This window comes from Eschrichtius robustus, chromosome 14 (assembly GCF_028021215.1).
Source record: "Eschrichtius robustus isolate mEscRob2 chromosome 14, mEscRob2.pri, whole genome shotgun sequence".
NCBI classification, from domain to species: Eukaryota; Metazoa; Chordata; class Mammalia; order Artiodactyla; family Eschrichtiidae; genus Eschrichtius; species Eschrichtius robustus.
The window spans coordinates 20749078-20759522 of NC_090837.1; the positions used below are offsets into that span (position 1 = coordinate 20749078).

The 10445-nt window shown below is 44.2% G+C and overlaps 1 protein-coding gene across 5 annotated transcripts in view; it reads left to right on the forward strand.

Moving 5' to 3' along the window:
- Positions 1-7900, forward strand: part of EIF4ENIF1 (eukaryotic translation initiation factor 4E nuclear import factor 1) — a 41377-nt gene extending 33477 nt beyond the window's left edge. For 4 of the 5 annotated variants that reach the window (XM_068563768.1, XM_068563767.1, XM_068563765.1 and 1 more), the window contains exons 13-19: positions 90-169; positions 500-642; positions 3170-3254; positions 4521-4653; positions 5794-6138; positions 6395-6559; positions 7147-7900. In XM_068563768.1, the coding sequence (XP_068419869.1) occupies positions 90-169; positions 500-642; positions 3170-3254; positions 4521-4653; positions 5794-6138; positions 6395-6559; positions 7147-7388 (1193 nt within the window). In that variant the 3' untranslated portion in view covers positions 7389-7900. The remainder of the gene's footprint in view (positions 1-89; positions 170-499; positions 643-3169; positions 3255-4520; positions 4654-5793; positions 6139-6394; positions 6560-7146) is intronic. The other variant, XM_068563766.1, reaches the window with a different exon arrangement.
- Positions 7901-10445: the final 2545 nt, after the last annotated feature.

Below are 10445 nucleotides of genomic sequence, written 5' to 3' on the forward strand. Positions count from 1 at the left end.
CAGCGAGGAGCAGCATGCATTGGTGATAATGCCTCTTGGAGGGACAGGTGCTGTCTTGACATGCACTGAATCTTTAACCTTCCCAACAGGTTTCACACCAGGACCACAGCAGCTTCTCGGAGATCCATTCCAAGGCATGCGCAAGCCCATGAGCCCTGTCACAGCCCAGGTCTGGCTGAGCTCTTTCTCAAACTTAATCTGTTGCTTGCTTTTTACCCTTATTGTTGCTTGTGGGATAGAGAATTAAATTGCTGCAATGCTTGGAAGTGGTTTTGAATTATAACTCAAGCCCAGTGAAGGCTAGAAAATTGGTGAAATTATGTCATACTTAAATAGCTAAAATTCTGTTCAGTGGATGGCAGCACAGTTTAGTCAGGTTTGCAGTATCTCTCAGCTGCTGCTTAAACATACCTTTTCCAAAAGAGCAAAGAGAGACCTTTGTAGAAAGTGCACTGACTGTCATTCTTCTGCTGACCCCACCTCTGCCACTTCTGTTCAGCAGATGAGCCAGCTAGAATTGCAACAGGCAGCTTTGGAGGGGCTGGCCCTGCCACATGACCTTGCAGTACAGGCAGCAAACTTCTACCAGCCTGGTTTTGGCAAACCGCAGGTGGACAGAACCAGAGATGGATTCAGAAACAGGTAAATTATTAATCCTACCCTTGTGGAGATTTGCAAATTAGTTATCCATAGTATAACTTCTGTTTTACACACTGATGTATTATACAATATATGGTGACAGTTCCATCTCCCGAATGTTCAGTAGAGGAAATTGTATGATTGAATTCTAGTGCAGGGGCATAGGCTTTTCATCCTATATAATTTTATTTATATTTTTCATTTAACGGATTCCTTTTTACATATGTAGCTAGCATAGCTACTTATTTGCAGTTATGCTTATGAAATGATGAAAAGTAAAACTATACCTAGCTTCCTCCCCCTCAGATTCCTTGTTGAGTATCAAACTGTGCCTTGATTCAGGTTTGTTGATCAGAGCTGTTAACAGATGATTATTGACTTCACTCTCCTCTCATTCTCTCCACTAATTTCAACAAGTAGTGAAATGAAATGAACCATAAGTTGGGGAGGAAAGGGTAGCAATATTGTTCTTTTTTATTGTAAAATAAAACAAGCAGAAAACTGCATGAAGCAAATATATGGCTTATTGTAAGGTAAACTCTTGTTAGCTACCCAGAAGCCCTCCTTGTGCCTTATCTCAATAATACCCCTTTTCTCCAGAAGTGACCATTGTCCAGTCTTTAAAAGTAATCACCACCTTCGTATTTTTAGTTTTATCACCAAAATGTGCATCCTTGAACACTATACTCCTGCCCCATATAGTATTTGGTACTTAAGCCGTATTTGTTTTGATGTGATTATTAAAATTGCTGTCTCAGTGTCTTCCTTTAGCTGGTTTTGTATGTTGAAACTTTCAGAAAACATTGGGACCAGTAAGTACCCCATTCCCTTGCATAAATGTATCTGATCTATAGCCCTCAGCCTAAACAGAGAGCTCAGGACTGGTCTGCCAAGCCCCTTCACTGGACTTCTCTCTACAACATAACGATTTGTTGACCTTCAAAGCACTTTTGATATCCACAATTTAATTTGCTCTTGGCAACAACTCCGTGAGGTAGATGGGGTAAAGAACTGCATTTTACAGATACAGGAACTTAGGTTTTTTAAATGTGACTTAACTTGAAGCTAGCAGGTAGATCCAAGTCACTGTCGGTGGAGCCTTCAATTTTTAGATCAAATGGCAGGCCTTCCCTGAATACCCTGTACACAGTTGTGTCCCCCAACAGACATGGTTTCTCCTTGCCTTGCTTTACTTTTTTATTGAACCTATCACCTTCTAACATATTATTTTTTTTTTTCTGTCTCCCTGCCCATAGTAACCCCTCTACCCTGCAAACACAAGAATGTAATGAAGCCAGAGATTTTTGTTTTGTTTACTGCTGTATCCCCAGCACCTAGAACAGTGTCTAGCACATAGTAGGTGCTCAAATATGTTTATCAGAAGGAATAAATGATAGGTCGTGCAGAACCACCAGATTGGAGGTTACCTTTTAGTCACCCAGAGTACTACTGTCTCTCTCTCCCCTTGTCGTCATACTCAGAGTCTCAGGGTGGCAGCACTGGGGCTTACCTGGTACAGACTGGAAAGAAGCCATGAGTTTAGGATTCCCATCTGCTTATGAGTCAGAGAACTTCCAGAATCATTGACTGTACTTGGAGCTTTGGCCTTTGCAGTACAAGGTCTGACATGGCTGAAATGCAGTGAAGCTTTGATTAGCCAGTGAGCTCACATAGTTCATTCTTCTCTCAGCCTGTTTATGTCATGATCAACTGTTTCCTGTTTTCTTCCAAGTTAAGAGAGAATAAGTAGGATGTCTGGGGAGAGAAGGGAAGTCTGCTCTTTTAAACTTTATTTGGGAAGCCTGGGACCAACCCTGTGTGTAGACCAGGAGTAGCGGGAAATGCTGCATGTAACTGGGTCCTAAAATAGCTCAAAGTCTTGGTGCTCTATTTGACTTGAACCAGTGTCTCACAGAGCCTCAGTTCTATGCCAGGCACTGTGCCTACTCAGTGTTGCTCCCTACCTTCTGGAGCACAGCCTGCCCTACAGAATAAAGGCCCTCCCTAGCCTACCTCACTGGAATAGTCAGCAAGTAAACTACACACTAGCCCTGGATAACCCTACATTCCCAAGGCCTTCTCGAGTCCCTGTACCTGTTCCTTCTACCTGAATCATTGTTCTCCGTCCGTAGTTTCTCATTGGCACACTCAATGCAGCTCCTTCCAAGAGAAGCTTTTGCAAAGTCCCTGCATTGTAGGGGTACCCTCTCATTCCTTCTACCCCTCATTTTCCCATTGTACTTTGTTGGTACCCTAATATTGACATGCCTTGTTTGCCCTAGGTTATTAAGTATCTCCCCCACTAGATGAGAGTTCTTACAAGGCCCGGGACCATGTATCATTAAGCTTTTGTCTTTCCTCAGAACTTAGCACATGGTTTTGCATATGTTAAACACTTATTAAATGCTTGGGAAATTGAATTGAAGAAAGGAAATGGGATGCTTCCTAGGCTGGCCTTGAGTTTTATGTGGTTTTAGAACTTGGAGTTTGAGCAGCTTGGGGCTCACACTGATAATTGATTTGTTCACAGGCAACCGCGAGTGACCAAGTCACCAGCACCTGTGCACGGAGGGAATTCCTCTTCCCCTGCCCCAGCCGCCTCCATCACAAGCATGGTCAGTGACCTTTGCCTTTGTGAATGACTCCTAGGCCTCTCCCTGTTTGGTTGTGCCTATGTTGGATCACTGTGTACCCCAAAATGTCCTTGAGTGCCTTCCACAGGAGTCAGTGATTTAATAGACTTTTATACCTGCCTATTTATTAGGTCCTCCCCTCTCAGGATACAGTCTAACTCTTAGGATTCTAAGTTCTAGTGAAGCCCCTACCTTGGGGAAAGTGTGTTCCAGCAGATAGACAAGTAAGGGCCAGAGCATACAGGGTGGTGTGATATGTTCAAACGAATGAAGAATTGGAGTGGGGAGCAGGGGAGGACAGGGGTAAGGATGGGAGGTGAGGTGACTGGGCTTGGAGCATGGGAAGTCGAGAGAAACGTGGTGGGAGTTCACAAATTCAGATTCAGGTCTCAATACAAGTTAAGGCCGGGATAGAGAGGTTTGCTTATTTGTGGTGACAACTCAAGTTTTACAGCCGACTCGTGTACCAGCATTATTTACCTTTTTTAGGTTTCATCCCCCCACAGACCTTAATCACCTAGTCAAAGCTGGTAAGGGGAAAAGACTATTGCTCTGTACTTCAGGACCTCAAGTGGGTCTTTGCACCAAGCACCCTGAAGGCAGGATCTAAGAGCTTTTCTGTTCATAATTCATGCCCTGTCTCCTATCATCGAGGATTTGGGGTTGTTTAATGAGAAAAGTTGCATGCATAATAAAATCATCAATGTAAAAGTAGGCAATAAAGAGGTGGGAACAAATGACCCCAAATAGTGAGTACTGGTGGCTGAGGAGACCTTTAAGAAGATAATTGTGGATTTTCTGGTAGCCAGGTTGATGGGAAACATTAGGAGTATAGAGAAATTTAGGTTCTGTGGTTGTCGCTGAAATGTCCTTTCCTAGCTGGGAGGGCTGCTGTTTCAGGGTATACTTCTGGCCATGTTCTTTCCCCCTTTCCAGCCTAATCCTGAAGCAGAGGCTGCATAGGCAGATCCCCATCACCGCAGACAGGTAGGTTGAAGCTTCTGTGCTTCAACTACCTTTATGCTAGAGCTAAATCTAGGTTTTGATGAAATTGTGAGCATGGGATGGTGCACTTGGGCCACCGCCTATTTGGCCCATCCTGTTGCTTTTCTTCCAGCAGCTAGAGACCAGAACGTTGGAGTTGGCCTCTGCCACATGTAGCCAGAAGGGGACTCTTCAGCTTCAGTAGTTGGCCAGTTGATTAGGAAAGGCATTTAAAGAATGTGTTAATACTGTTTTTCTCTGCAGCTTTCTCCTTCCTTCACTCCTACCTCAGTGATTCGTAAGATGTACGAGAGCAAAGAGAAAAGCAAGGAGGAGCCAGCATCTGGAAAAGCAGCTCTTGGTGACAGTAAAGAGGACACTCAGAAGCCCAGTGAAGGTACTGCAGAGCTGTTGAGGATGTACTGCCCAATAAAGTATGTGACAGAGCATCAGCCTGCAAAGCCCTGGGCAAGACTAACAGTGAGAAGGGTTGGACCAGCTCACAGTTACTTCAGCCACTTGAAATTCTGACCCATCTAACAGTGGCAGGCATGAGTGCTGGTATTAGGAAGAACAAGCATTAGTTTAGGATCCTTATTTTGGCTTGAAATATTAGTACATTTATTTGGCAAATTAATAAAAGTTCAACCAGGTTTATTTCTGGAAGGTTCTCTCCAGTCTGTGGAGACTAATCATCCAATAAAATCTGTGCGATGGGTGAAGCATATGGGAGGTGTGTGAGAGCCTTTTATAAATATGTAGAAAATGTAAGAGGTTTTTAGGGGTTGCACAGTTGGGATTTTAAGGACATAGTGAAACATTCTAATGAGTGAGGTTTACATAGGTCTAGAGTATTGGTCTGAGAGCTTTTTGCCTGTGAGAAAGCTTCTGAGAAAAAAAAAAAAAAAAAAAAGGAAATCCTGTTGGTCCTACTAAAAGGCAGTTCAGATTCCTTCACCAGACTATAATTACTCTTTAAGCTTTCTGTTGTGATGGATTTGCATAATTTTACTCACTTGATTTTCCCCTTAGACTAGAAAGCGTGTTAATCCCAAGCAGCTGACTAGGACAGGACTAGCTCCCACACAGATGCAGACCACAGGCATATGGGCAGACCAGGGTGCCCAACTGAGTTAGACCACCAGACCTGATATGCCAGGCTTGCTTGCCCATAGCTATTCCTGGATTGGGAAGATTATAAGAACAAAGATGTGGGCTTCTTAAAAGTTATCTCATTTACAACTTCAGAGTCTTTGGTTTTTTAGAGTGTAGCAAAAATAAACTCTTGCAGCAAGGTGTTGGAAGACTGGAAAACTTGGGGTCTACTCCCAGGTCTGTCCTTAACTACCCATGACCTTGACTAGGCCTGTTCATAAGGCCAAACGATGGTCCCTACAATGCAATCCTCTAAATCTGTTGAGGGGATCAAATAAGGATTGTGAGCTTTCTAAGAAATGAGTTACTGGATCATTGGGAGGAAAATGTGTTTGAGAAAAGTTTGCCAATACCAAAATATTCTCTTTCTGGATCCTTACAGAGACCCTCCTGTCATCCAGCTCTATGCCCACTGCTGATCGAGACTCTTCTCCCACTACAAATCCCAAACTATCAACCCTACAGCGGTTTTCATGTTCCACCCCACTATCCCAGACCAATCGTTACACCAAAGAACAAGATTATCGACCTAAAGCAACTGGGAGAAAAACACCCACCTTGGCATCTCCAGTTCCAGGAACACCTTTTCTCCGCCCTGTCCACCAAGTCCCCCTTGTCCCCCATGTCCCCATCGTTCGGCCTGCTCACCAGCTTCACCCAGGGTTGGTCCAAAGGATGCTGGCCCAGGGAGTACATCCACAGCATCTTCCAAGTTTGCTCCAAGCTGGTGAGTTTCTGACCTGGCATGATGACAGTTGCTAGAACTGATGAAGGTTTTCATCCCTAAAAAGATGTTACTAGGTTTTTTCCATTTTAACCAGTGGGTCCAATCTGATCTATCCCTTAGTCGATTAAAAGATCAGGAACCTAGCATTGAGCATTCTTCATTCTTAATAAACTTTCTGATTAGCAAAACTGTATAGTCAGGCTTGAAAATTTCCAGGTAGATTATTTCTCACCAGTTTCTTCTTTCTGCCCAATAGGTGTGCTTCCTCCTGGGATGGACCTGACTCATTTACAGGGACTGTCTGGCCCAATCCTGGGTCAACCCTTTTACCCTTTACCTGCCACTAGTCACCCTCTCCTAAACCCTCGTCCTGGGACACCTCTGCATCTGGCAATGATGCAACAGCAGCTACAGCGCTCAGGTAGGTTCAGAAATGGGCCAGGTGAGCTGAGGATGGGCTCAGGCTTAAAGTTTTTGAACCAGTTTCCAGTGAAGGGGATAAAATGACACTGACCATTCACCCTAGCAAGACTGGGATAAGGGTGTAATCAGAGAATAGGATGAAGTAAACCGACCTCTGTGGGATTTGGAATTCCTGTGAAGCCAGTGGGAGAGCCAGGTGTGCTCTGGCTTTTTTTTTTTCTTTTGTCCCTTTGCCTCTTAGGGGAGAGGAGGCTGAGAATCCTTCCGACAGATTCAGCATAGGGACTGCCGAGAGTAGATGCTCTCTCACCAGCTTATGTCATTGCTTCTGCTTGTCTTGGGAAGTAGTAGGCATGTCATCTAGGATGGGCTCTCAATATGGATTGCTTCTGAATAGCTCAGCTTTCCAAGGTACTGTCTTCTGGCATTTTGCAAAGGAATTTCCTAAAGAAGCCTAGAATCAATCACATGGTAAAGAATTCTGTTTGGAGTTTCATGGATAGGATTTGAGTGAAGCAGGGCCTGCTGGAGAACTACCTCCCCTCCTTGTGCTCTGAATGATAACCTTCTTTCTTATCGCCACAGTTCTTCATCCTCCAGGGTCTGGTTCCCAGGCAGCTGCTGTCAGCGTTCAGACGACGCCTCAGAATGTGCCCAGCCGGTCAGGCCTGCCTCATATGCACTCCCAGCTAGAGCACCGCCCCAGCCAGAGGAGCAGCTCCCCCGTGGGCCTTGCCAAATGGTTTGGCTCAGATGTGCTACAGCAGCCCCTGCCCTCCATGCCTGCCAAAGTCATCAGTGTAGATGAACTGGAGTACCGACAGTGAGCAGGGCAGCAGGCTTGTCTAAGCCTGGACCTTTTGGTGGCACCCTGGTCAGGACTCTGCTTCCTCATCTCACGTTGGTTTATGGGCTTTTACTTTGTAGCACTCTGTGTGAAGCTGTTTAAGGGCACCCAGGCACCTGGTGTTGTCTGCATTATGATGGAAGGAACTTATTAACCAATCGAGTGGCGCCTACATGGTCTGAATACAGGATGCAGTGTTGTCAGTCCTGAATACAGGAAACAGTCTTTTTTTGTAAGATATGTGAATGAAGTGTTGGTGTCTTCACCAAAAGGTGGCACCTTAAGGGTTCTGAGGAAATAAATGTATAGACCCTTATGTACAGACCTGTGTATAAACAACTTTTGTACATACATATAGGATAGCTTTTTTGAACTTATACAGCTGTACATAAAAGTAGCTGATATTAGTTAAGCCTGTGTCAACAGTATGGATTTTTTTTCACTTGTACATTTGGGACTTTTTCTTTTGGTTGATTAAAGTTGCATATGCTAAGTGTGTGAATGAAGTGAATGGCATTGTTGTGTTTATTTCTTCCTGAATCCCTTCCTCTTCACTAGGTTCTTTGAGGGAAATTATCTTAAAAGTTTTTTCTTTAAAACTCATGGAATTGAACTCCCATTTGGGAGAAGGAGCTATGGCCCTCTTTCTTGAGCCTTAAAGACCCCAATGGGCCAGTTTAGGCTGGGCTGACCTTACAGGTAGTATTGATTGTGGCTAATAATACCAGATGATGGTGTGCAATTTCTAAAATTAAACCCACCTATGAAACAATTTGTTTACTGGGGTAAAAGTCAACAGTTCGTTGCCTTCCTGTTCTCCAGGTCAAAGTCCCCTATAGGGAAAAATGGGGCCTTAGAGTTCTGATTCAATCCATAATTTTTTTCCATATAAAACTTCCCTCAAGACTCTGGTGCCTGTGTTAACTGATTTCTTGTGTGCTTTACCTCATTCCTCAGCTCACAATTATTTTAATTATTCATCTTAACTACATGCACAACATTGGAGAAAAGGATTCTACTATAATACTCTATGGCCTCAAGTCCCCTTTCCTCGCTGAAGGTTTTTTAGTCCCACCAATCTGAGGTGACAAATCTTCTTGAGCTCTTCAAGTTAACTCACCCAGTATCTCGATACTTGTCTATTTAGGGCCATCAAAGCTACTTTGACTTCATACTAGAGGATCAAATAATGAGGCCATTCTCTGATTCACAGGTGAAATGAACAAGATGGGTGGATTTTGAGTACAAGGGTGAAAAATAGCCTGAGTGTTAAGGGTGCAGCCTATAAACCTGGAGCTGCCCACCCTGCCCTAGTCTTCCAGGAACACAAGAAAGCAGGTTGCTTTTCAACCAAACCTGGCTTTGTGAACTGAGCATGAGGTCTGTCTCTTCCTAGTACTTCAACTTCATTAGCCCTCCCTCCCTGCAGTAGGATTTGCTGAGTGATTCTTCAACTTCAGAAATAAGCCCTGTTTAGAATTCTCACAAATGCTTTGTTTCTATAAACAAAAGCTGGAAAACAATCTCAAGTAACAGTGGCAGAACACAACACCTGAATCTAATTCCATCTTTCCTGTGTGTCCTTTCACCTTACCTTTCATGTTGAACCAATAGTTAATAGGTGTAGAGTGGGGAGGATTGGCTTGAAGCTGCCAGTGAGGGCCTCCTTTTCAGACTAGAAGCTGGTGTGACAGAAATGAACAAATGCAGGCACCAAGCAGAGGGCAAAGTCATTAGCCAATAACTGGTGAGATGGAGCCAGAAGGAAATAAAGGAGTGTTGCTAAGAATAGCACAGCAGAAGCTAAACGGCACAGATCTTAAAACTTTTGGTGAATGGAAGAGTAGAGGCAAAAGAAGTTAATGCAGTCTTCAGGAGCTAAAAGCCAGATATAGAGTAAGGGCAGGAGGACTTGATGACATGATGTCTCAGCTAACAAGATATCTTACATGGAGCAACTTTGGGAAGTCTAGCAGGCATGAAATGAGTTTAGAAGCAATCAAGACTGGAAGGATGTGCAAGGCCTCCTCAAAGTAAAAAGGCAGAGGGCCACAGAGAACCTCGTGGAAGTTAAGGAGGGGGGTCAGGTAGGAAAGAATAGTGCCCCCGCCCCCAAGGAAGCAGTTGAGCAGCCAGTACTTGGGAAGTTAGTAGTAATCAATGAGAAGTAGGGGGAAAAAAATGGGAAAGTACAGCCAGGCCTTCTTCTAGGAGACAGCTGTTAAGTATCTTATAAGCCAGGCTCTTAAGATGGAAGGGAGGTCAGGTCCACTGGCCTGAATGAAAGAGACAAACTCCAGGAATGAAGATAACTTATTGGAGTAAACTGATTCAATAGTTCTATTCCCTTTATCAACAACTGGTTCAAGAATGGGAATGAGACGCAGAGACAAATAGGCTGGGCAGCTTCTAGGAAATGGCTTCCCCAAAAGATAAGACTCAGCCCTCTTTAGTATCCTCTGGATACTGATATAAAGCCTGGGACTGATCAGACATTCTTCGACAGTGAGGGGAGCCAACTGCCCAGCAAAGCCAACAAACTGCAGTGGACAAGAGTAGCTTGATGGGAAAGAATTGGGATCCTCAATGACATACCAGCTACCATAAGCCCATCTGAGCTCCAGAAAACTTATGTGAGAGACCAAGTTTTCTTCCATTGCAGCTGGTTAATAAGTTAGCGTCTGCTATTTAACACAGCTAAAAGCATTCTAACTAGTTAATGGCACAGGATAGTGAGTCTGATTAGCTGTGCTATAAAAGATTAGGAAAGAAAAATGGAAATTCACAGGAAATTCAAGCCATGCTGTGATAGCCAAACAACTCTAGCCTTGGAGTTCATGAAGAGAAAGCTTTGCGCTATAGGAATAACCCTCCTCGGTGGCCCTACCCAGGCAGCATTCCTAATACAAGACTGTACCTCTCTCCCAGAACTCCCAAGTCTGAGCCCAAAAGGGAGAGAAAGGAGGGGTAGGGTAATGCTCTCCTCAAACACCAGGGGCCACCGATGGGGGAAGGGGAGGGTGCTGAATGATGGAAG